The sequence below is a fragment of the Aulonocara stuartgranti genome (genome assembly GCF_965226115.1).
Source record: "Aulonocara stuartgranti genome assembly, chromosome: 1".
In the NCBI taxonomy this organism is placed as follows: Eukaryota; Metazoa; Chordata; class Actinopteri; order Cichliformes; family Cichlidae; genus Aulonocara; species Aulonocara stuartgranti.
Window position 1 is genome coordinate 938,760 of NC_138939.1, and position 27,040 is coordinate 965,799.

Genomic DNA, 27,040 nt, shown 5'->3' on the forward strand with positions numbered 1-27,040 from the left:
CCCCTCCTCTTTGACATTCCTGTTTAAGAATCTTCAGCTGTAAAACATCATTTACAGAAATCATTCAGGTCTCAAAAAGAGAATCTGATAAGGTTTGAAGAGCAGGTGGGTGGGGCTTCTACCATCTCTCTGTGACATCACACGGATCCCTGGGTAGAAAAAACTACGATAAACAGCCTGAGCTTGTGCACACACACGGAACTCATTATTAGGAACAGTCATGTAACAGGAAATGAGGAGGGAACGGGTCCTCTTTAATTTGTGGGGACCCTGTTTGTGTTTAGTTTGCGTCACCTTCTGTCTCTCACATGTTCCCATCTGTCTGTTTATTCCTTCTTTTGTGTCGACAAAATCCTTCAAGAGTGGGAAATTTAAGGCTAAAGAGACGCAGAGTAATAATGAGGTCCTCCCTCATTATTACTCTGCGAAAAGAGGAGAGAGACGGTGTTCTTGTTTTCATTAGTGTGGCATTATCTCAGCCTGTTAATTAACCCCCCAAGGCCCTCTGCAAGGAGATCAGAGGGAGAGGAAAGGAGGGCAGCACGAGGGAGTGTGGGGGGGGGTGTCTGTGTGTGTGTGGGAGTGTGTGGACGGGTATTAACATCCTCATGGGGACCAAAAATTGGTAGTTTACTATACTTGTGGGGACCAACAGTCACTTATGAGTAGGGCTGGGTATCGTCACTGATTTCTAGAATTGATTTGATCTCCGATTCAATTCAATTCTATTTGAATCGGAGAAATTTTGCCTCAGAGTCAGAAATATAATTCTGATCACTTATCAGTACATATCGATATTTTTATATCTATTAAAAGAAACCTGACACGTGAGATTTTATCAGAGGTGTGAGCATCACAGCAGAGGCCTTTGTGTCAAAGTAACTGAGGATAAAACAGAAAAACATGAAGGCGGTTTTCCTGGTCTGGGTTTTTATAGCAGATGACCTTAAAAATATTGTGCTGTCAAAAACTAAGTGAAGCAGAGCAAAGTTACAGAGGTTTGATTAGAGACACAGCATTTTGCACTTTTGCATAATTTTAAAAAGTTTAAATTTGTTCAGTATTGAACAGCAGAAATGAGGCTTTTCTGTCGGAAGTAAAAAAAATAAATAAGTAGGGGTGGGTTTTGATTATCGATTTAGAGAGAGAGAGAGCTCTACACCAAGTGTGATTTTATCGTGGTGGAAGCAAAACAGCAAAGGTAAGAAGAAATTCGTGACGATGTTTATGTGAAGCGTAGTTTGGAAGGGTCTTCTGCTGCTGGTTCAGTCAATACTGTTTGGAGAGAGATCAAACCTGTAGCTTCAGAATCGAGCGCAAAAAAGACGTAAACACAAAGCGCCCGCCGACGCTTCAAGATCAGTGAGCTGTCGGCTTTCAGCTCCGACGGCGTGTCCGCGTACGTGCGTTGGGTTTTGTGTTTACGTCTTTGTTCAGAATCCGTGTTCCTGCTCTCATTTACTGTTTTAGCTGTTTGGTGGTTGTAGAAATTTTGTGAGGTTTAACTTGAGGTTCTGGAGTTTCGGGGCAAAATGAATTTATATTTAAAAATCGGTTCAGGATTTTAATGAATTGATATCACGTTATCCAAGCCAGAATCTATTTTAATCGATACGTCGATAATCAAAACCCACCCCTGCTTATGAGGACATTTGTGCCGGTCCTCACGAGTTTGAAGGCATTTTTTAGGTTATGGTTAGGTTTAGAGTCAGGGTCAGGGTTAGGCGTCCATTTTTGATGGTTAGGGTTAGTGAGATGTCTCCAAAAGGATATAAATACACGTGTGCGTGTGTCAGTCTGTGTGCGTGTGTCAGTCTGTGTGTGTGTGTGTGTGTGTGTCAGTCTGTGTGTGTGTGTGTGTGTGTGTCAGTCTGTGTGTGTGTGTGTGTGTCAGTCTGTGTGTGTGTGTGTGTGTGTGTCAGTCTGTGTGTGTGTGTGTGTGTGTCAGTCTGTGTGTGTGCGTGTGTCAGTCTGTGTGTGTGCGTGTGTGTGTCAGTCTGTGTGTGTGTGTGTGTGTGTGTGCGTGTGTGTGTCAGTCTGTGTGTGTGTGTGTGCGTGTGTCAGTCTGTGTCGCCTCAAGGCGCTTCATAGATACAGAGAAAAACCCAACAATCATATGACCCCCTATGAGCAGCACTTTGGCAACAGTGGGAAGGAAAAACTCCCTTTTAACAGGAAGAAACCTCCGGCAGAACCAGGCTCAGGGAGGGGCGGGGCCATCTGCTGTGATTGGTTAGGGTGAGAGAAGGAAGTAACAGAGGTCAAACGTTTACTATAGGTCTTTACCAGGTTTGCACACACAGTAGCTGGTATTTTGGCCCATTCCTCCATGCAGATCTTCTCGAGAGCAGTGATGTTTTGGGGCTGTCGCCGAGCAACACGGACTTTCAACTCCCGCCACAGATTTTCTATGGGGTTGAGGTCTGGAGACTGGCTAGGCCACTCCAGGACTTTCAAATGCTTCTTACGGAGCCACTCCTTTGTTGCCCGGGCGGTGTGTTTTGGATCATTGTCATGTTGGAAGACCCAGCCTCGTTTCATCTTCAAAGTTCTCACTGATGGAAGGAGGTTTTGGCTCCAAATCTCACGATACATGGCCCCATTCATTCTGTCCTTAACACGGATCAGTCGTCCTGTCCCCTTGGCAGAAAAACAGCCCCATAGCATGATGTTTCCACCCCCATGCTTCACAGTAGGTATGGTGTTCTTGGGATGCAACTCAGTATTCTTCTTCCTCCAAACACGACGAGTTGAGTTTATACCAAAAAGTTCTACTTTGGTTTCATCTGACCACATGACATTCTCCCAATCCTCTGCTGTATCATCCATGTGCTCTCTGGCAAACTTCAGACGGGCCTGGACATGCACTGGCTTCAGCAGCGGAACACGTCTGGCACTGCGGGATTTGATTCCCTGCCGTTGTAGTGTGTTACTGATGGTGACCTTTGTTACTTTGGTCCCAGCTCTCTGCAGGTCATTCACCAGGTCCCCCCGTGTGGTTCTGGGATCTTTGCTCACCGTTCTCATGATCATTTTGACCCCACGGGATGAGATCTTGCGTGGAGCCCCAGATCGAGGGAGATTATCAGTGGTCTTGTATGTCTTCCATTTTCTGATGATTGCTCCCACAGTTGATTTTTTCACACCAAGCTGCTTGCCTATTGTAGATTCACTCTTCCCAGTCTGGTGCAGGTCTACAATACTTTTCCTGGTGTCCTTCGAAAGCTCTTTGGTCTTGGCCATGGCGGAGTTTGGAGTCTGACTGTTTGAGGCTGTGGACAGGTGTCTTTTATACAGATGATGAGTTCAAACAGGTGCCATTCATACAGGTAACGAGTGGGGGACAGAAAAGCTTCTTACAGAAGACGTTACAGGTCTGTGAGAGCCAGAGATTTTCCTTGTTTGAGGTGACCAAATACTTATTTTCCACCCTGATTTACAAATAAATTCTTTACAAATCCTACCATGTGAATTCATGGATTTTTTTTTTCACATTCTGTCTCTCACAGTTGAAGTGTACCTCTGGTGCAAATTACTGACCTCTGTCATCATTTTAGGTGGGGGAACTTGCACAATCGGTGGCTGACTAAATACTTTTTTGCCCCACTGTATGTGCTTGGTTTATCAAGACGTCATATATTTGCAGAAGTGCTCCAACATTTTCGGAGACGTCTGTTACCGACCAGCTCTATAGCTAACCGGGAGGTCGAGGGTCACTAGAGCCGGTGAGAACAGCGAACTCCAGGCACATCGTTTTCAACTCTCCCGCGGTTTTCACTACTCAGCATATACATGATATATAAGTCATTTAGATAATTTAAAAATGTTATTGTTTGGCTTTTTTCAGTGTTTTATTTGTTCCTGAGTAAATTAGTTTGGCTGAGATTAAAGTTAAGCTTTATAACTGGACTGTTTTATTTAATACTGAAGTCTTACTTAGTCAGTATATTCTGAATTTCATATCCCCTGATGTAAAATGTTCTGTTCTTACACTCAACAAAAATATAAACGCAACACCTTTGTTACTGCTCTCATTCCCCATGGGATGGACGTAGAGACCTAAAATTCATTCCAGATACACAATATAACCATCCCTCCCAAACAGTGGTCACAAATCAGTCCAAATGTGTGGTAGTGGGCACATCTGCTTTATTGAGATAATCCATCCCACCTCACAGGTGTGCCACATCAAGATGCTGATCTGACATCATGAGTAGAGCACAGGTGTACCTCAGACTGCCCACAACAAAAGGCCACCCTGGAATGTGCAGTTTTGTCTCACAGCAAAATGCCACAGATGTCACAAGCAATGAGGGAGCTTGCAATTGGCATGCTGACAGCAGGAATGTCAACCAGATCTGTCGCCCGTGCATTGAATGTTCATTTCTCAACCATAAGCCGTCTCCACAGGCGTTTCAGAGAATATGGCAGCACATCCAACCGGCCTCACAACCGCAGACCTCGTGTAACCACACCAGCCCAGGACCTCCACATCCAGCAGGTTCACCTCCAAGATCGTCTGAGACCAGCCACCCAGACAGCTGCTGGAACAATTGGTTTGCACAACCAAACAATTTCTGCACAAACTGTCAGAAACCGTCTCAGGGACGCTCAACTGCATGCCCGTCGTCCTCATCGGGGTCTTGACCTGACTCCAGCTCGTCGCCCTAACAGACTTGTGTGGGCAAATGCTCACATTCGATGGCGTCTGGCACGTTGGAGAGGTGTGCGCTTCACGGATGAATCATGGTTCACATTGTTCAGGGCAGATGGCAGCTGAGAATGTCCCAGTTCTTGCATGGCCAGCATACTCACCGGACATGTCACCCATTGAGCATGTTTGGGATGTGCTTGACCGGCGTATACGACAGCGTGTACCAGTTCCCACGAATATCCAACAACCTCGCACAGCCATTGAAGTGGAGCGGACCAACATTCCACAGGCCACAATTGACAATCTGATAGACTCCATGCAACGATGTGTTGCACTGCATGAGGCAAATGGTGGTCACACCAGATACTGACCGGTTCTGGGTCCCCAGACCCCCAATAGCGCAAAAAACTGCACATTCCAGGGTGGCCTTTTGTTGTGAGCAGTCTGAGGTACACCTGTGCACTACTCATGATGTCAGATCAGCATCCTGATGTGGCACACCTGTGAGGTGGGATGGATTATCTCAATATAGCAGATGTGCCCACTACCACACATTTGGACTGATTTGTGACCACTGTTTGGGAGGGATGGTTATATTGTGTATCTGGAATGAATTTTAGGTCTCTACGTCCATCCTATGGGGAATGGGAGCAGTAACAAAGGTGTTGCGTTTATATTTTTGTTGAGTGTATTTAAATGGCTAACTCTGGAATAAATATAACATTAAAAATATTTAAATTCAAGAGGAAACATTTTCACGGAGAGCAAAAGCATGTTTAAAAAGCACGTGGAGATCCTGAAGGCTGCTCCAAGAGTGATCCGATTATATTTTAAATATTTATTCAATTCTCTTCCAAACCCCAGCTGTCTATTGTGTCCGTCTCTAACATCTCACCTGTTTGTTATTGTTCAGGCTTGTGTGTATGCTATTTTTATTAACAGAGAGATTAAGCTTGTGTTTTCATACATGTAGTGATTGTGGTTAACTAAATGAAGTGTATTCAACATTATGGAGCAGATCATATATAAAGTTGAATTTTGCCGGAGTGCTTAAGATACTTTTTAAAATGATCTTTTTTTTGTATTAAAAAAAGAAGAGGAGAAAATCTACAGCGTCATGTGTAATTTTCATTGTAAATATTAATCACAGTTAAATTAAGATGGCAACAAAAAGTGCACCTGTGATGTCATCAAGTGCGCCGCTGTTCCAATTGTAGAACGATCGCGCTGCCTTCTTGCATCTTTGGTTAGTCCGGACTCCCGTGTGTACTTAAGAAGTCCGGACTTGCATACTTCAAAAACGGCCGTTGTTTTTGTGTTGCATCCTGTATTGCAACATATTAGACGTGTTTCCGGTTACTGTGGAGCTCCACAGTGGCTGCAGCCAGACCCTCTGTTTCACCTGCCATGCATGGACTCACTCACACACCCACAGCCAGCTGCTGATACTTTATCTATACACAGACTCACAAACACAGACTGACACACTCACACAGGTGAGCTGTTGCAGTCAGTCTTGGTGTGATTACTGATGTGTTTCCTGTCTGAGCTCCGTCTTTGTAAACAGATTCTTTTCATGAATCTGTGACTATTCCTGTTGTGAACTGAAAGAGGCGGGGCCTGAAGCTGTTACTCTCCTAAACGCAGTGCGGCCGGCGTCTCCTCATCTCTATCTTAAGACTGCAACAGATGGCAGCGCTGGCATCAGAACGCATTTAAGGACGGCGGCGTTTGGTCTGCTGCCAGCATGCTGTTCTGGGTCTGAATGTGGCCTCTGTGTGTCTGTGTGTTTCTGCATTAAGGGTGTTTTTATTGAAGTGTGTGTTTGGAATATATCTGAGAGGAGAAGAGAAAATGTTTAAGCAGTCACCACATGTGGAGGGTTTCACGTTGGAGTTACGAATCCCTGAAGCGCACATACACACGCACGCGTGTTGTCACGCTGCACTAACAGCAGGAAGCTGCAGGCTCTGTAGAGTAAAAACTTGCACGGAAGGATGGACTATTTCAGGAAGCGTGTGAGTGGACGGAGGAGGAGGCAGACAGAGGGTCTGTAGGCAGAGACTCACAGAAGGTGTGAGCAATTAAATGTGCTAAACCATCTGTCCAATAACCTGCACGCACACACATTACTCAGCAAACTGCAGCAACGCACGGGACCGCGACACAGCCACTCTGAGGACTTTTAACAGGTGTTCCCCGCTGACATCACCGCTTTCACTTTACTTACAAGTGCCAACAACTAACCAGATCCAAGGATAACACCACTAGGGATGGGTATCGTTTAGGTTTTATCCGATACCGGTGCCAAATCGGTACTTTTGAAACGGTGCCGGTGCTCAAACGGTGCTCAAACCGGTGCTTAAAGAATGGAGAACACAAAATTGGTCCAAAAACCTCTCATGTTCAGCTGTTTTTTGTAAAAAGATAACAATGTTAGCCTTTTCTGCAGCTATGGGGCATATATGGTATCACTCTTGGCTGGAAGCAGTGCTTAAACAATGGAAAAAACACAAACTTTGTCCTAAACCTCTCATGTTTAACTGTTTCCCACTTTTTCTTTGGTCATTTTAGCCTTTTTAGCCAGGGTGAAGGGAGTATCTGCCATCAAACAAGAGGACAGCCGCATGTAACTACGTCTGTGTTTGCTAGTTCACCTTACATGCATTAATGTAATAACGTGGTTAGCCTACTCAACGTAAATTAGCTACTCACGCAGAGAAGAACGGCTGCTGCTGCATCATCATCATCATTTCTGCTACACTGGCAGGGCTAGGGGCCAGGACTCTCCTCTTCGTGTTTTTGGGGGATGTTGCATAACAGGCAACCCACCCGCAGTAGATGCGCTCGGTGTGAGGTCTCGCAGCAAGCTATCAAATACGGCGCATTTCTGGGCTTTTAAAAAAAACGCTATGCGTCGCCAGGTGTTTCATTGGATTTGAGGTGTTGCCTCCTTTGACAGTATCACAGTATCAGCTTAAAGCACTTGTTGCTGCTGAGTTTGCATCTTTTGCTGTGAAGTACAGCCAGACTTTTGACCGCTTCACCTTGGACATTTTTAATCTGTAGCTCTGCTCTAACAGAACGTACGTACCTGGCCCCGCCTACTATCCTCGGAAACGTAAAATGATTGGCTAGAATCTAAAGTGTATCACAGCTCAGGGAAAAAAAGCACCGAAATAAAGCACCGAAATGTGCGCTGCTTTTCGGTCTGGTTACTACTGTTTATGTCAGAACCGGTGCCATCATGGCACCGGACACCGGTACCCATCCCTAAACACCACACAGGTCAGTGTGATGTTTCAGCATTACTGAGCTGAGATTCTTCCACCACCACAGGAGTACGTTCCACGTTATGAGGACGGTGGGCACCATCGCGTCCAGCAGCTTGTCACACGAGAAGTTTTCAGGCCAAAGGTCAGAGCTGGATCAGGGAAACATCTCTTAGTGATGCTGCTGGGAGACTTCCCATGATGCACTGATCGGTGTTCTTCTTTCCCACCATCACCAAAGCCCACAGTCTGATGGTTGTGGTTCTGTCTGGTACTGTAGGGTAGGGATGCCAAACTCAATTTACACCGAGGGCCACAGACACTGAACCAGCGAAACTACAGCTTCCTGATAATGTCCACAGGTTTCTGTGTGAGTGGAGGCTGTGGGGCTCAGCTGGTGTCCAGTCAGAGTCCGATACGAGTCGAGGAGAAGCTCACAGCCGTGCTGAGGTGAGCTGTTGAACTTTTCTGCAGTTAGCTGCTGTTAATAACGGAGCAGACTGTCAGAGAATAAACTCTGATGCGATGTGAGAATGTAATTAAACTTTTCGGGACGCATAATGTTAGCTTATAACCAGCTGCTGTTGTGGGTTCGTTGGCTCGTCGTCAGCTGTCTGGAGACGGGAGGGTCACAGGTTTAATCTGCTGATAATTAGGAATTCCAACAATATCGGGAATAAATGAGGAAGACGATGAGAGGGACGTGAGGAGAGAGACATCGTGAGGAAAAGATTCATGCACAACTGTCAGATATTTAGTTTTAAAGAGCAGTTTGAACTTTAAATTAAAAGTAGCTCGTAAGGTTACTAATGAAACATAACCAGGTGGAACAGCGATGAGGGTGGAGCAGCTCGTCTACCCATGGGAGGGTTGGTGTTTGATCCCTGTCTGCTCCAGAATGCATGTCAGACGTCCTCGGTCAGCTTGTGCTTGTTGTGTAAAACGCTTTGAGCGCTCAGCTCGAGTAGAAAAGCACAGTGTAAGAAGCAGTCCACAATTTAAAGATCCGATGTATTTTTAATGGATTCATTTCAAGTTTAACACATTCATTTGCTGGGAGATGTAATTACAACTAATCAATGTACATGTAAGAGAACCTCATTGTTTTTTTCTCTTAAATAACCTCAAATGAAACCAGGTAGGTTAGCGAGTGAAACTCTGAATTACATGAAAGTAGTCCTTCAACGTTCAGGTAAATCATTATTCTTATATATAATATGTATACAGTCAGACCTCCCACAGCCCGCCGCGATCCTAAAATAAATATATTTCCATGACTTCAAACAGCCTGAAGGGAATTGATTGTTCTCTCCTTCCTCTGATGAATTAAGAACATTTCCCTCAGAGATCGGGCTTGTTGATAGAAAATTGGCCTGAAGTTTGGGGAATAAAGATTTGGTCTGTTTCCTAGCTTAACTAGAGAAAACCAACACACAAATAACACCAGGGGAGGCACTTAAGGAGAGGAGCTGTGGGGGGAGCGGGCGGAGGAGAAGGAGCTCTTTCAGCATCAAAGCCAGCTAAAACGTCTCCACCGGGGACCGGGTCCCCTGTTAAATACAGAACTGGATTATTAATTGCTGTACCAGTAGGACCTGTTAATAAGAACCCAGAATAGCTTTCTTTGCCTTCCTAATATTTCCGTGCTGCTTCTCTGCAGTCGACTCATTTTCTTTTTGTGCTGCTGAGCACGGTTTGCTTCACTCACTCCTCTTTTGCCTTCGTCGCCTGCAAACTGGCATTTTCGCCGATGTACGTGCACCTTTCCCGCACGCGTGTACCTGGATGAGCTCTTCATGCCGACACAGCTCTGTCACATGACTGGAGTAAAGCTGTCATGTGATAACAGGCTCACTTACAGAAACCTGTATCAAAGTTTTGACCACAGCGTCCATCATGTTCTTGTTGCCATGGCTTCAGGTGTGTCAAAGCTGCAGGTATCTGTGAACGAGCAGCGCCTGGTCGCTCCACAGGTGTCGAATCGTGTCATGTGCCCGGGTTATGACATCACTGACACGTTTATCACCAAGCAGAGTTTCTGATTTTGATTGAAACATGAAAGTAACCAAATCAGCAGAAAGAGTGAATCACAGAAGAGCACGCAGTCTCCTGGATAGGTGAAAACAGGAAGTTCTGCTATCAACGCCTAATACTGAAGGACACCTGTGGCATCTGTGCCACGACCCTGACTGCTGAGCACGATGATGACACTCAGTTCATCCCATATGGACGCTCATGAAGGACTCGCTGGCGTCGCATTTCGCTGGCCTGGGTACTTAAACCGTTGGTGTTGTGCATGGACACGTTTAACCCAGACCTCTGTGTTTAACGCAGTTCTGCTGGATGGAAACATCTGAAGCAGAGTGAAGCAGCTCACACACCCCGTCTGACAGACGTTTGCACATTTCTGTGGTTTCTCAGCCTAAAGGCAAAACAAACAGGAAGTGATCAGCAGCAGAAGGAGACCCAGCACATCGGTGACAGATGCCAGCTCCTTAAACTTATCTCAACTTTTAGGTAACAGACTGCAGCAGCGACCAAGGGGAGAGCGCTTCCTACCCAGACAGTGTCTGCCACGCCCACGTTACAAACCAACCAGTGATTCTCACTGATTCACTGACAGAGTTCACCCTCGCTTTCATACATCATTCAGTTTGGCTCGCACGTCTTCTTCTGTCAGCTTCTCCCTTTAGGGGGCGCCAGATCATGTGCCTCCACCTCCTCCTATCCCAGCGTCCTCCTCTGTCACACCAATCCTCTGCATGTCCTCCTGTGGTTTATCTGTTTCACTCGTTCACTGCATGTTTCTTCTCTGACTCACAGACACTTTTCACTTCATTGGTCCAGCAAACAAACTTCACCCACTCACTGATTTATGTCATTTTTCACTCTGTGTGTGTGTGTGGGGGGGGGGGTGGGGGGGGCTGTTATCCATGTCTCTCAGCAATAAAGAGAAAGAAAGGAAATAAAAAAAATGGAGGATTGATAATATGGCGGCCACCTGCTTCTCACTCACACTTTGACACAAAGAGCAGCGGCGGCAGCGACTCGGCCACATTCATCCTCGTGAACTTTGTTTGACCTCAACGGAGCGACTGCAGCTCAAAGTTAGAGAACGTTAGAAAAGGCAGAAACATGCAAAGCGTGTATTTTACACGTGTAATGAAAAAATAATAATTTTTCTCTTTAAATGCAGTTTTAACCTCCTATGTAACTTCTAATTAGAGTCCCCGAAATTCACTCTGCACCAAAACTGGAGCTCAGACTTCTTGGGCGGTCTGTTTGTACCATTAACCACCCAGCTGCCATCTTGGGTCAGACAATTTCAAATCGTCTGAAGCATTAAGAGCACTGAGAGGACGAACCCACCTCCTGAAAACCATCCCCACACTGACACAGAGTCCCTGTCACACCCACGGTTAGCAGTATAAACTCAGACACCTGAACATTTCCAAGCACCTCATCTTTGCTCCCCTGGTGGGGAAAAACTTCTCAGACTTCACCAACAGGATCCAGAAACTTACGCTGGACGCAGATGAAACCGTCCTTTCACGTGGTTTCTGTCTTCACTTGCACACCTACAACCGAGGCAGTGGAGACAGTCAGAAAATGACTACAACAAGACCCCTGCTTAGGAAACAACCAGCTTCACCCCCGATCAGACCCAGACACTGTCACACCTCTGCATCCCCGCCACGTATTTTAAATACAACAAGGATTTCTTCAAAATCCTGCTCCTCACATACAAGGTCTTAAATAATCAGGCCCCATCTTATCTTAATGACCTTGTAGTACCATATCACCCTATTAGAGCACTTCGCTCTCGCTCTGCAGGCCTACTTGTTGTTCCTAGAGTATTTAAAAGTAGAATGGGAGGCAGAGCCTTCAGTTTTCAGGCCCCTCTTCTGTGGAACCAGCTTCCAGTTTGGATTCAGGAGACAGACACTATCTCTACTTTCAAGATTAGGCTTCAAACTTTCCTTTTTGCTAAAGCATATAGTTAGGGCTGGACCAGGTGACCCTGAATCCTCCCTTAGTTATGCTGCAATAGATGTAGGCTGCCGGGGGATTCCCATGATGCACTGGGTGTTTCTTCTTCACTCACTATGTGTTCACAGACCTCTCTGCATTGAATCATATCGGTTATTAACCTCTGTCTCTCTTCCACAGCATGTCTTTATCCTGTCTTCCTTCTCTCACTTCTCTCAGCCCCTCCCTGAGCCTGGTTCTGCTGGAGGTTTCTTCCTGTTAAAAGGGAGTTTTTCCTTCCCACTGTCACCAAAGTGCTGCTCACAGGGGGTCATATGATTATTGGGTTTTCTCTGTATCTATTATTGTAGGGTCGACCTTACAATATGAAGCCCTTGAAACACTGTTGTTGTGATTTGATGCTGTGTAAATAAAATGGAGCTGAATTGGTCTGCAGTCGAGACCTGTCAATCACAGGTCAGCCCCACCCTAAAGCCTCCCCTGCTTCCTGTTCATCTTCTCGTTTTTTCACTCTGACCTGAAACAGCAGCTCATCAGGAAAGTGTTCACCTGAGCAAGAGGCTCATTTTGTCATAGACATCTGTCCAGAAGAGTCGCCCCCTGCTGGGTATTATAAGGACTGGAGGTTTAAGAGTTCCTGCTCATGAAGGTTCGTCCATCTTTTACATACAGTCTGTGGTATTTATAGGTTGCATTTCAAGGCGTCTCCTTGCATGTAGGATTTACTACATGAGTGTGTGTGTGTGTGTGCGCGCGCACACGGTTGTGAAGTCATCTCGAGCTCTTTGTGTGGATATTCTGGGGGCAGGTAGCGTCAGTGCAGACTAAAATACTTTTTCACAGCGATCAGCTTGTAAACACGATGAGCTCTTCATCGTCTGATCCTGCGAACAGAATTATACATGCAGAAGCTTAAACCCCCCACCCCTCCCCAAGTGGAGCTCTTATTTACCCCCTCTAAGCTCTTCCCTCGCTCTTATCTCCCTCCGTCATTTCCTCTGCTTCATCTTCCTCCTCTTCTTCTCTTTCCTGCAGAGGGAAGCCTATTTGTCCACTTTAAGTGAAATCACTCAATTCTTTCAGGAAGAGAGTGAGGAAGAAAGTGTGTGTGTGTGAGAGAGAGAGAGAGTCCACCTTCCAAATAAGTTCCATTAATCATGGGCCAGAGTCTAATGTAACTAATATTTTACAATTAGAGGAGACACGATGGAGCTGGGGGCCATCTATCTCCCTTACACCACATGATCATCGATTCATAAGAGCTGAGGAGAGCGAGGGAGGGAGGCCACAGTACACACACACACACACAGATGCTGGGCAGGAAGCAGGAGGATGCACTGTCACATTAGCATTTAAGTCCTGCTTAAAATCATCCCCTTATTTTTCTTCATTGATCGTCTGCTGGTCACTTTTTGGAAACAGAACTGTGATTAAAATTCTCAGAGCCCTGAAATCTCAAAATTCTGCTGAGGAAATCATCAGAAGGGAAATCAGCTGAACCGCACTGACATTCTTTTGTTCTTAAGCAAAAATTCATTTATTTAAATAAAAGAATGCACGTTTGTGTAAGCAGAACTCTGAGGAACGAGGTTTTGCGCTACAGCTAAACCGCCGTGCTTTGGCGGGCTGTGTGGCTTCAACGTGCGCGAATGTGTTTATTACAGGAGAAATTTTGAACGTTCTGTTATTCAATTCAATTTTACTTATACAGCACCAAATCACAACAACAGTCACCTCACAGTGCTGCAGGTAGACCCTACAATAATACCCAACAATCACATGAGCAGTTCACATGTTTCCTTTAAGCCTCGGAGGCTGTTCAGCTTCTGCTCTCTGAGGTATTTACTAGGGGTGCAACGATACACAAAATTCACGGTTCGATTCGATACTTTGGTGTCAGGTTCGATATTTTTTCGATACAAAAAAAATGTTCATGCTTTTTTAATTTGTCATTTATTAAAATTATAAATATATATTTTAACTCAAAAGTACAGTTTTTAAATTTAATGTTGCTGAAACAACAAAGTAATAAATTAATAAATCTATCTGATCGAGGAATCCCTCAGCTTTGGAAAAGAGAGTTTATTACAGAGAAATGTCTCTTTCCAAAATAAAAGCTCTACTATACGCTTCTTCTGGGCTATATTCTCAGCAGCATATTAAACATATCAGGTCCCCATAAGGAGAATCCTGTGCTAACGGCTGTCTAAATGACTCGGGTAAAGTTTGTAGCATGGTGCTTGTTGTTTTGTCTGCTTCCACTTGTCTTTGCACTAGGATGATGTCGGCGTAAATGTGCAGTCATATTCGTTGTGTTCCCACTAGTGCTGTCAGCGTTAATCTGAAATGACGTTAACGCCACAACACGGCAAATCTCCGTTAACGAGCTAACTGCGCTAACACACTAGTTCCCACCCATGTAATTGAGCATTGCGTGGCAAATCCAACATACTGTTTTACTTTAGTCCATGACGCGCTTACCTTCAGGGTCATACGTCACATGAAAACCAAAATAGTTCCAAACGCCAGATCTGAATGAGAGTGGGGGAGGTTCAATTTGCCATGTTGCAACGAGCTTAGCTAGCTTGCTAGCTTGCCCTGCGCTCAGTGAATCTGCGTTCGACTACTCCGCTTAGGCTGCACTGTCGAGCGCAGATCCACTGAGCGCTCAACACAGACAGCATCGTCAGAAGGAAAGTTGATAAAATAAATTAAAAATTTTGTATTGTTCGATACATATGCGTACCGAACCGAAAGCACTGTATCGAACGGTTCAATGTTGATACGAATATCGTTGCGCTGCTAGTATTTACCTTTGACAGGTGTTCTTATCTTTACCCCACAGAGGTCAGTCTTAAAATGTATGAACGCGGTGCATACTGATCTGTTTTCTGGTCTTACTGACCGCTCGCATCTGCAGAGTCTGGCGGTGGTCCTGTTTCTGCACAGCGGTGAAAACAGTTCAGTGTCACAGCACCAGCTCACATTAGGAAGAAGCTTTATTGTAAAGTAAAGACGCCACATCAGCATGTCACTCTGAAACCTTCAAACAGGAAACAGACTGAGACCCGGGTCACATGACCTCGGGCACTTGCTGAGTGGAGGCAGAGGTTCACAGCTGTAGGCCGGTGCTCGTCCATGCTTCAAAGTCAAAGCCAGAATCTTAACGTGAACTCTGGAGGTAACAGGAAGCCTCGCAGCGGCACGCTCAACAACCTGCACGTCTGCACCTCTGTTTGTCTTCATCAAGTTGGAGGAAGCACCTATTCAGCACACCAGCACCAGGTGATCATAGACTAATACACCTTCACCTACAAAGCATGAACAGCAGTGGCCACCGTGTTTTCCTCCGTTCAGTCATAAAACGCTTCAGATTTAACCTTGGCTCTCCAGCGTGTCCAGCCGCCAGACCTGGGCCGTCTCAGGTTAAACGTTCAGCTCAGGTGCATGCTCTACAGAGCTGCCCAGTGGGCCGGATTTGGACCTTCCAGTGTGCCGCTTCGGCTTTGCAGGCCATATAATAACAATAATGGATTGCATTTATATAGCGCTTTTCTGTTTGACGACTCTTATTTACAGGAAGGAGAAGCAAACGTCGGACAGATGTTAGTGTTCACAAATTTCTGATGAATTAAAAAAGACAACAAAAAAACCTTTAACATGAATGCGTTCTTTGTCTTCTGTTTCTCATACTCAGAGATCCTGATGGACAACTTGCACCAACAGAGCGAGAGCTCATTTTAAAGGTACCAGAAAGGACAGCACCACACCGAAGTGTGCCAGTCCACAGAGCATGTGCAGAAACGGCCGGCTTGTCCCAACAGCTGGTCTGTGGCGCCCTCTGGTGGTGAAAGTGCAGCGCGGCACCGTGAAGCCTCGGCATTAATGTGGTGGAAACAGAGGGAAATTACAGGCTGAGACGACGGTTCATCTGCAGGCCACCATCTGCCCGGTGACCAACCACACACTGCCACAACTGCACAGCGTCATCACACAACACACACACACGGCAGCGAAAATGCAAAAAATCTGAAGGAAGAGAGGCAGTTAAATGAGAGGGAAAGCTCGCTCTCTCACACACAGATGGCCTAATGTGTTCTTTAATCAGACACACTCACAGCTGGATATGAGAGCTATCAGGAAATTACTTGTTTTCACTGTGTGTGTGCGCACGTGTGTGTGTGTGTGTGTGGCTTTATTGGGAACAGGCGTGGGAGCTTTGATCTCTTTAAAAGTGCTGTGAGGCGTTGCTTCGGATCATCTCTGAGATGATGAATATTTGTTAGAACTGTGAGCGGAGCTGGTCATCTTGGATCAATAATCTGATCGGTCACATGATGGAGCGCCTGGATCGTTCTCCTGGAGCTTCATGGAGCAGGTGAAGTGCGAGTGGATGCAGGACGAACTGCGTTTCTGTGGATTTTTACTCCATCAGCCGGTCAGTGCGCCCCAGGGCAGCTGTGGCTACAATGTAGCTGCCATCGCCAGTGTGTGAATGGGTGAATGACTGAATGTAGTGTGAAGCGCTTTGGGGTCCTTAGGGACTAGAAAAGCGCTATACAAATGCAGGCCATTTACCATTTACCATTCTCTGGTTAGAGGTTTAGCGAACTGGAGTTTTGACTGTCTGAACAGCCGCCCCTCCTCAGCTCCAGAGGTGACACACCTGGATTGGTCTGAGCGGAGTTTCACCTGCTCTGACAGGCCCAAGTCTGGGTCAACACAAACCTGAAGGGCAGGCGTGTCGGCTCTAGCAGCTCGAGGACCCGACGTTTCTTTCTTAAAGGACGCCTTCATGGGTAACTAACCAGCACCATGTTAGCGTCCTGATTTCCTGTAACACTTCCTGACTACTTCCTTTGTGAGAGGCCAGTCACGGTTTCCTCATAAATCTGTGTGCACGCTCTCAGTGAGGCTCTCGCGGCGTCTTTGGTTTTTGTGGTATGATGTTGATATTTGTAATGAAGCCACCTGCAGAGGTCAGCTGCGACCCGGTCCAAACTGTGACATGTGACCTCTGATGCTGTGTTAATGTTAATAAAATAACTTTATTAGAAAAAGATTTTGACCCTGAAGCTAGAAGCTGGCCTTGGTATCAAACGTAGGTAAAAAGGAGAGCGTTCTGCTCTCACCTGTCCTGAGCAGACACCTGTCCACACGGCGCCTCCGAACTTTACCCAGCGTGCACTCTGTCACGTATCCTGCAGTGAATTATCAGAACCAGATCAAACATGCTGGTTGCTCTGCTTCAGACGTGAATCGTCACACCGATGCTCAGAGAACAGCTTCAGCGCTCCTGCAGGCGGTGAAGAACTGATCTGGGTTCAGTGTTTTCAGCCCTGAAAAATAACGAAGAAGCTTCCTGAAAGCTGAACGTTTCACTCAGGTGTGGAACATCAGCTGACGGAGGGGTGACACCACAGCGACAAACCCAAAGGAAAGAAGAAGAAAGTGAAACAGGAAGCAGGCGGGTGCTCTGTGACAATCCTTTTTTAGTTGGAATACATTTTATTTTTATTATAAGTACAGTTCAGTAGTTACAAAACGAAGCATCTGCCATGAGGATACAGCAAACAGAAAAGTGTGGAGCTCACAAGACAGGTTTGTACATCATACGTGGGGTGGAATGATCATCGGAGCTGGTTCAGAGATGAATCTTTACACGGCTGGAAAACAGAGAGCAAGGTCGGAGGTCGCTTCCGAAGCGCCTCGAGCATTTCCTCCTCGCGTCTCACTCTCACTAGTTTGATTTCGAATCCTCTGTTTTCAAAGATTACTGCCATCTACGTAAATCAAAGAAACAAAAACGGGAGGATATACTGCAGAGAACGATCAGCCGGGCTCAAGCAGCAGCAGGCCTACGCTGAGGGTCGGGGAGGGGTCAGGGGTCAGCATACAAAAGAAGCCACAAACAGTAAACTAAAAAAGAAGTCTTATAGTTGGACTGTACATACCGCTTTAGACTTTTCTCTGGGTTCACAAAAAATGACGTAGAAACATTTCACAATGCCAAGGGACACACAAACACACACCTTCATTTAGTTAGCTAGTTTGTACTGTATAGGTTGGATTTATAATACTGTCACAGTGCAAAATACTCGGGAGATCGAAACGAATCAAAGAAAGAAGAAAGGACGAGTCCCTCTATGCATAATGATTCTGTATATACGGGGAGGGGGCGGGGCAAATATGTCTGCAGCACAGGAGACGATTGTCATCTTTTTCCTCTTTTTTTCTCATCGGTAAATGGACAAGGCATTATTCATGTACAGTACATATGAAAATCCAAAGAAAATCAACCCTACGGCCTACGGTCGAGCACAGCTACGGAGCTTTGAAGCAGTAACGGGGACGTGTTTCTAAGGCTATACACAATAAGCATTTTTCCAGTTTTCTTTTTTTCCTCGTAAAGTAAATACATCGAAGCGTCGTCTTCAGTAGTCGGTAACACTGTGCAACAAAGATGGTGGCAGTATTTTACACACGGCCGCAGCTCCACAGGACGCGGCGTTTGAAAACGCCGCCCGCTTCTCAAACTGTTGCCTCTTGCCGTCGCTCTCTCGAGGCGGCGGCGGCGGCGACAACAGTACGGTACAGAAAAACAGACGGAGGCAGAGGGAGGGGCTGAACCTGTACGCGCGCATCATCTTCGTGCCACCGTCGCCGGGAGGCGTGGCCTGCGGGCAGCCAGTCCTCTGCATGGCGGGAATGTGCAGATTTAAAGTTTACACCTTAAAAAAGGACACAGCGTCTCTAAGCTGAGGAATGTTTCAGGGACACTTACAGGAAGTGCTAACAGGTAGTTTCATCCAAAGAAAACAAAGAAGGAGAAGAAGAAGAGAAGACGGGGTCGGGGGGTGGGGAGGGCGCTCAGAGCGCCAGAGACAAACAGGAAGTCCACTGCTTTAGTGTCCGGGAGGCTGTGAGAGTCATTAGGTCCACGTGGCGCCGCTCTGACGGTAGTTTGTGTTTTCTCATCTTAAATAAAGTCTCTGATATAGTGTGTCCTTCGTTAACCTTCATCCTCTTCATCACCGCCTCCATCCTCACCAGCGTCCGCTCGCTCTGGCGCGGCCATTACTCTTTGTTTACAGCGTGGGCGTCGCCTACATTATGGTTGTTAGGGTGGTTGTTAAGGTCGCTGTTAAGATGGTTGGGGTCGAGGGTCAGCGTGGGGTCATGGGTCATGGGCTGGTCCTCCTCTCCTACCCACAGATGCACTACGGCCAATGAGAGAACAAGAGGCAGGTTAGCACCACGGACCCGCACACACACACACACAATGTGGTTTCATATGTTTGTGGGGACATAATGCTTTCCCTGGCCCCCTATCCCAACCATCAGAAATGAATGCCTGACCCCAGCTGTAACCCCAACCCTAACCCCAGCTGTAACCCCAGCTGTAACCCCAACCCTAACCCCAGCTGTAACCCTGACAATAAAACCACGTTTTGAGTCTCAAAAATGTCTTCAAACTTATGGGGACCCGGATTGTGTCCCCATAAGGGCTGCTGGTCCCCACAATTATTATAAACTTCCAATTTGTGGTCCCCACAAAGATATGAATACACACTCACACACACACACGCACATGGACAAACATCATGGTGTGTAACTAACAGTGACGTCTGCACGGCGGTCAGCTGGTCGCTGAGGCCACACAAAGATGGACGTGTGGACGTACACTTACAGAGTTATAAGAACAAAGAATATGATAATAATTTGTAGTGTTTATATTCTGTTGTTGTCCATTTTACATCAGTCTGGAAGCTGAAGCTGGATGAACTGAAGGAGCAGGGTGGGGCTGAGTCTATGCACTGGATCAGGTGGATGTTACTTTGTGCAGGATTCATTTTCCCTCAATGATTTTAGTACATTGTTCACACCTTCAGAATAAATTTAGAACAATTATTAAAAATGTCCCTGAAAGCGCATCACCACACGGTCTCCATGGAAACATCTGTTCTTTATTAAAAACTCATCCAGATCTGCTTTGATGGAACATTTGTGTTACTGGGTCAAAGGTCATGGTTCAGTCTGACCTTTGACCCAGTAGGATCTGAGGATCTGTCCTGGATAAGAACCGTGCAAAGATCTCTCACATTCATTTTGAGCCTCCATCTATAAAAACAACACGTGGTCTTGATCCTGTGAGCTCTGTGCACGTGAGCAGCTGTCAGGCAGGACGTCACATGATCACTGTCTCACGCACACACAGTATTCATCAGTCAGGATGCTCAGATTGGACAACTGAAAGTTTTCTGGTGTGCGTGTGTGAATGCAGGTCCTTGTACATGATGAATGTGAGCTGGACTGAGCAGCATGTGAGGCAGTTTCAGCTGTTTTATGGGAAACGTGCAGCAGGCAGGACAGTGACCCTGTTAGTGTCATTCTGTCCAATAAACAAACACGTGGGTATCAATTTAATCTTTTTTCTTTTCAGTACTGAAGTTCTGAAAGATTTTCGCTCCCCGGCGCTCGCGCACTGTTGATACATGAACGGCGCAGTTGCTCGGAAAGATTCGGCCTCATTAAGATGTAAAACAGACGCATCACCTTCTTTTCTGCCTTTCTGCTTCCTGTGAGGCTGAAGCATGAGCGAGGTCGGTGGGTCGACCAATCGGCTGTTTGTTTCCTCCTCGCGCTGCTTTTTTTTGTCATTTTGGGGGTTTGGGACGATGTCTTCGAGATTGGGCGCCAACACGTTTGAGTCCCGGCAGCGCAGGCCTTTCACGCCCAGCGCCCAGCTCAATAAGTGCGACGGGAAGTGTGACAGTGGCGAGAAGCGAAGTGAGTAATTGCAATAAAAAAAGTTTTATGTCTCTGTGATACAGTAAGAAATGCATAACTGTAATTAGGTCCCACAGCAGAGGCCACTAAATAATACAAGCCCCCCCCCTCCCGGTTTTGCACACTTTCATTCCCTCAGCAACTTCTTTGAAAATTATTTTGCAATAAAACACCGCTGAGCACATTTGCATGTCATGTTCTTTTAAAGTGGCGTTATGAATCTGACAAAACCAAATTAAAACACGGCTTTATTTGAGCTGTGCTTTCACAAGTATGGAAATGGATATGAAAATGAAAGGAAGTGCCAGCGTAACAGAGGGAAAATAAAGAGCTAATAACATGATAAAACATCTCTTAGATTCAGCAGCCAGTAATAACTCTCAGACTGTCTGCGCGGCGGGAGGAGAGCCCAGCAAACTCACTTCACGTGCTTCCCCGCTCCGCGTTACAACTGCAACCAAACAGAACCGTCACACGTACACGTCTGCTCTGCGCCGCGGCCGACGGCGCCCCGCTTCGCTTCTGCAGCTCACCCATCTACACGTCCAACCACGGCAAAGAACGACACGTATGGGACACCTACTGTGGAACCTGGTGCTGCTGCCCTGCGTGGCAAAGAGACTTAACCGTGTTCAACTACTGTTCATGACTTGTTGGCCTGTAATCTCTCAGACGTGCCTCTCATGAATCATATTAAGTCATTGTGAGCCAGAAAGAAGATTATACATCATGTATAAACGCTCACGGACGTGACACGTGTCTGTTTCTACAGAGACGGCAGCACAAACTCCAACAAGTACACATCACAGAGTGTAAGGATGCTGAAAGAGGCCAAAACCACTGGACTGATCTTCATGCAGGTTCTCATTTCTTTCTTTTATATAAATCCTGCTGAGTACAGTCTGTTTACCAACATCAGCAAACACACTGTGTAGTACTGCTGTGAAACACTGCCCCCTGGTGGTGACAGCTTTAGTTACACGCTGCTGAAGATGAGTTTACTCACACATCACATATGCAGGAATCAGCATCTGCTCTAACACAGACTTCGCTTTCTTTTCAGCTCAGCTTCAGTTTCAGATGATTTCTGGTCGACTGTGTGGGTTTGTGTTCACTCTCGGTCACGTGGACCTCGCGTCATTAAACACACGAAGCGACATCTCCTCAGAACGAACAAAGACTGACACCAAAGGTATTGTCTGCACATTTTATTTGATTTTTCACTGTTTTTAAAACCTCACAAATAATTTCAACTGCTTGTTTTTTTCTACACTCTTTGAACCGTACTTTTATGTGCCTGCAAAAACACAACACTCATTCTTGTGTGTGCGCTCACGCTGTGAAAGGTTCATTCTGTAAAAAAAAACACAACACTGGTGGGGGGGAGGGGGGTTTCATGTGTCTACCCAGTTGTGGGCCAAATGGTCTCATTTTTGCTGTGCAGGACAGCAGCGTGATACTGAGCAAACCAATGTCTAAAAATAAAAGTACGGGACTCATTTAATGTTGAAGACAAAGTAACAGAGGTCCTGTTAACACCTGCAGCAGACAAATGTGAGCTTACACTGCTGCTTCTGACTGGCTGCTTAGTGATCACATGATTAGAGGGGCTGTGAGTCGAGCCTTCACCTCCCAGTGGCCCCTCCTGAGCCAGGGAAAGACCCGGATCATGGCTCCTCACTGGTGTCATACCCACCTGCAGCCACACGATGGCGATCTAAGACCAGGAAATGAGATGCTGAAGTGCTCAGATGAGCGAGCAGAGCTCCAGTCGCAGCATGGACATTAAACACACGAGACATTAAATGCGATCCCAACGAGAGGATCCGAGCTCCGACTGTGGGTGCCAGGTCTGCTGTGAGAACAGCCCACACCTCTAAAACGAACCCAAAATAAAGTTTCCTTGTTTTCAAGCTTCAAAAAGTGTTTAGTCTGTCCCCAAGGGCACTTCCTGCCTTTGACTTCCCTGTAAAGAAACTTCCTGTAACGAGCTCCAGATTAGGCTCCATATTTGATTTTCACTGTTCATTAACTAAGCCACCTGGAATGTTATTATTTAAGCACGCTGCTCCTTCTCCCCAAACAACTGCCGCTGCGAGGGGGGAGCGCTTTCCCGGCCAACTTTATAGATTTAGCATAACTTCCCTTCACACTTTTTAATTTCCCATTCGGGTAGATGGCAGATGCACCTCACAGACACAGAAACCTGCCCGGCATTCATCTCTCACATGAATGCGAGTCTTATCTGTTTGTTTCCTTCAGACAGTCTGCCGTCTGTGGGCCAGCGCACCTCGCACACAGCCCTGCGCCCGCCCCACAAACATCACACACAATCTATACGTCGGCCCGAGCCACCACAGCGCCCTCTTGTGGCACGCCATGAGGCGGCACCGGCGGGAGAGGATCTGGGAAAGCTCAACATATGGTGTGAGGACACACAGCTCCAGGATCCATCTACTGTTAATACATGTGTCATGCTTAACAGAATGGATAAATGGGGGGGGGGGCAACGGCACGGTGCTGCACTGAGCATGTGTCGGGGAGTACACGCCGGCGTGGGTGTGTGTGCGTGCGGACGAGTGTGTGTCGTCTCAGAGGCATCACCTGACGTTAACATCAGCCTGCAAAAATACCACACGCATACTTATGCACACACACGCACACTCACAGAGACACACGCATGTCAGGTATTCATATCTGAAATCTGACTTAATGCTTCCCGAGCCCCTGACCCGCCTGTAAGCCTGTCACTGAAAACACATTTTCAAAAATGTCTTCAAACTTGTGGGGACCAGACACGCACATGCACACGCATGCAGACACAAACACGCACTCTCACAAAGAAACACTCACACACACGCGGCTGCTTGTCTGTTTGAGCTCAGAGCATTTACATTTCTCTTTGCTTTAGTGGGAAAAAGTGAAAAAGGAATAAAGGTCACGCAGCTGCGTCACACTGAAGATGAAACATTTTCATGTCAGCCTCACAGTTAATGCAATAATTCGTCCGAGCTCTCGTACTCATGTTCACGTCCACGCCGTGGAGGAGGCGGGATCCCATGTAGGACAGGTGTTATTCAACACCCACAGCGCTCAGCCAATCAGAAGAAAGCTGGCTTTCAGGAGGAGGAGCTAAAACGGCTGATTCCAGAGAGAACATGAGCTCCAGGCCTTGCAGAAGCGGCTCTGGATCGTGTTTTTTTGACCCTGAGCGGGCCTGACAGCGACCAGCCCGCCTGTGAGTGTCACAGAAAGAAGGCTTATTCTGAACTGTGCAAAGTCGCCCTGCGAGAGCTGAGCAGGAAGAAATGGGCTTGGCACACTGGGGCGTGTTCGGACAGGTGACCTGCGCGTGTGCATGCGATGTTGGCGGTGGCTCTTTGTTCCCTGTCGCAGGCTTCCGGCCTCAAAGCGGCAAAGAGTGTTATCGTTGGCAGCGGCGCGCCTCATTGTACAGCCCGGCATTTCTAAATATGTAAATATGAGCAGCAGCAGGCTTGTATACACCGAGGAGGAGCGGCGCAGGAAGTGAGCGCAGCCCGCGCCCCCCTCTGCCTCCAAAATTGTATTTTTAGATGGTTTTAATGAATACAGGATGTTTATAGTTACCATTCCCTGTGATTCGCACAAAAGACTAGAAAAATCCACACCGCCACCCCTCCTCTTCACCCTTCCCACCTTCCTCCCCCTCCTTCCCCCGATCCCTCAAAGCACTACTAAAGAAGCAGAAGAAGAAGAAGGAGGCGGGTGAGGAGAAGTGGCGGCAGCTTGTTGTGCTGCGCTCTGATCCTTATTAGACAAACAGAGCGTGGCGTTGAGGTGCAACAAAGAGTGACGCCGGCTCGTGCGCGGGCGCAGCGAGAAGGTTCCTCATCGAGCGACTTCAAGGCAATTTCTGTTGTTCCTGCGATTTAAAGCCAGAGCTTGGGGGGGGGGTGATTAGGTGATGACTCCATGGCAGCTTGTTTTCTTTTTATAAACTCACTCAAACTCTGAGCTGACAGGATGGAGGGATCCAGAGGAGGAGGAGTGAAGATGGAGGAAGGCATGATTGCAGTTGTGTGTGTGTGTTGGGGGGGGGCACAATGAAGTGAGCGTTAGTGGCCTCTTTCTATCTTTCGCTGTCTGTCTCCAAAACTGTTTCTGAGGCTAAAAGATTGCCGGCGTGATAATACCTCCGCTGAGCAATTTAAGCCCAAACACTCTGATGCTACAATCTGTCTTCTCTGCCTGATAGCGCTTTTCTCTCCTCTTCTCTCCAAATTACTTTCTTTCATATCTAATTATATTTGCTAATGATCTTATAAGAGAATAATGGAATGTGCTTGATCTATTACCTTTTTTTCCAATACATAAATACAATGCGGGGGAAATGACTGCTGCAGACAGGAGGAAATGTTTTTTTGAATGTTTTTGATGAGAGGGAAAATGAAGCTGGGAGCTGCAGGGTCATTAATGGGCGATGAGCGCAGAGGTCATCTCTCACATTCTCTTTGACATTTCTCTCATCTGACGTGCACGAACCGTCGCAGCCTCGTGCACGCTCTCCATCCGCTCATCTACCGCCAGCCTCGCTCGATCGCGCTTTTAATGGAAACTTAGTTTGGCAGCATGTCGGCGTCACAACTTCGTGGGCTGAGTTTAACCGTGTCGGCGTGGTCGCTGTGTTCACTCCGCAGCACCATCCGTGCTCCCGGCCGATGCCCTGCAGACACATAGCTGCCAATCACCAACCTCCAGGTAATGACTGTTAACGGTGCGAAAGGCTGCAGCGGCACAAATGCACGTGTTAAACATGTTGCAGCGTCGGCTCTGACGGTCGTTCGACTTTTGTTCGGTTTAGTTTTCAAAAGTCAAACTTAAGGTTTTATTGGTTGCCGTGGTTACCACTTTCTTTCAGTGTGCAGGTCAGATGTGAGACATAAACAGAATCAACATAGATGCATCGGTGTCGTCTCTTTGGCAGCGAGGACTTCCTGCAGGACGCACAGGAGCTCACGCTGCTTCCTGATTGGGTGGTGTGGTTTGAATCACATCACAGAGCTGCACACAAACTTCTTCAATCACATAAAACCAAAGCAAAGTAGATACAATAAGTATAAAAACTTGTTGCCACCAGTCGTGCACCTGCTGGTGGACAGACGTGAGCGTCCGATCGTTTAGTGCCGTATCAGTGCCGAAGCTCCGAGAGTCACAGGTTACACAGACGGACGTGCTGCCTCAGCCTGAAGACGAGATTTGTGCAAAAACTAAATGAACCTTCTTCTGGTTCTGGCTTCTTCTCCCTGCCTATCTGCGGCTCGGGCTGCGTGGCGACACCTGCTGTTCGGGGCAGTACTGCGGCCTCTGGCTCTCTGGGAAAAATAAATGTGCCCCGCTTTAAACGTCTTTATCTGAGCAGCTGTCGTCTCTCCGTTACCAAACCTCTACCCTGTCCCGTCCACCCCTCGCCCCCTCCTCCATCCTCCCCTGTTATTTTTCCTCCCTGCAGGACAAGCCGAGCCCTGACAGGCACTCTAAACCCCCGGCATTAATGGAAGGAAATGGCATTCGATCCCTGTTTGATCTCCTAATCATTTCTGCTGAAATGATAATTAGTGCCCTTCCAATCCTCCCATAGAGGAGGAGAGAGGGCCGGTGGAGGCGGCGGGTGGGGAAATACATAAATAGAAAAAAACTCTTGCTTTTTAGCCCTCGAATAACATCTCTGTCACCACGCGGAGCATGTTAGCATCCAACAAGTGCTGTCCTCCATCACACATCCCTGCTGCCACACACACCGAGACAGGCCTGGAGACTGCAGTCTGTGATTCCTTTCAGCTGACATAATCCTGATTGATTCGTTCAGCAGATAAAAACCCGGTCCACTTCTGCCCTTTTACGGGGGGGGGGGCTGCAACATAATACGGCCTTTTATTCAGCGACAGTGTCACATAATGGTGCAGGAATGTGCAGAAAGGCTGCGGAGCGCCGAGAAAACCTCGAGCTGAGTGTATAAACTGGAAGGAGATCCTTTCACTTGTTTCAGCAACACGGACGGCCGAGCTCATTGCCAAACACCGACACCGAGCTTACCCACGCCGAGGCTGGAGGCCGAGCTGCTGCACGATGCTGCTTTGACTTTGATTAAAGCCCAGCGTTGGGGTTTCCTCTGCCTTCTGATCCACCCACTAACAAACAAACTGCAGGCATATCACAGGACTTTTACTTATGCTAGAAGAAGATGACGACGACAAACGCAAGCTAAGATAAAATGCGATTTACAGTATCGGAAGTTTTCTTGCAGCCAAGACGAGAAACACGAGTAATAAAGTAGAAAAGAACTCAATGAAGA

The 27,040-nt window shown here is 46.9% G+C and overlaps 1 protein-coding gene and 1 long non-coding RNA gene across 17 annotated transcripts in view; one reads left to right on the plus strand and one right to left on the minus strand.

The window, feature by feature from the left end:
- Positions 1-26,574, plus strand: part of LOC309714655 — a 77,278-nt gene extending 50,704 nt beyond the window's left edge. Inside the window, exons 1-4 of one of the 2 annotated variants that reach the window (XR_014278971.1) lie at positions 14,952-15,201; positions 15,614-15,868; positions 21,479-21,566; positions 21,770-26,574. This is a non-coding gene — a long non-coding RNA (uncharacterized lncRNA). Of the gene's footprint in view, positions 1-14,951; positions 15,202-15,613; positions 15,869-21,478; positions 21,567-21,769 lie in introns of those variants that run through there. The other variant, XR_014278970.1, reaches the window with a different exon arrangement.
- znf536 (zinc finger protein 536) overlaps positions 17,391-27,040 on the minus strand; it is a 212,214-nt gene continuing 202,564 nt past the window's right edge. For all 15 annotated transcript variants that reach the window (XM_082544108.1, XM_082544120.1, XM_082544107.1 and 12 more), the window contains one exon: positions 17,391-19,136. In XM_082544108.1, coding sequence (XP_082400234.1) covers positions 18,994-19,136 — 143 coding nt within the window. In that variant the 3' untranslated portion in view covers positions 17,391-18,993. The remainder of the gene's footprint in view (positions 19,137-27,040) is intronic.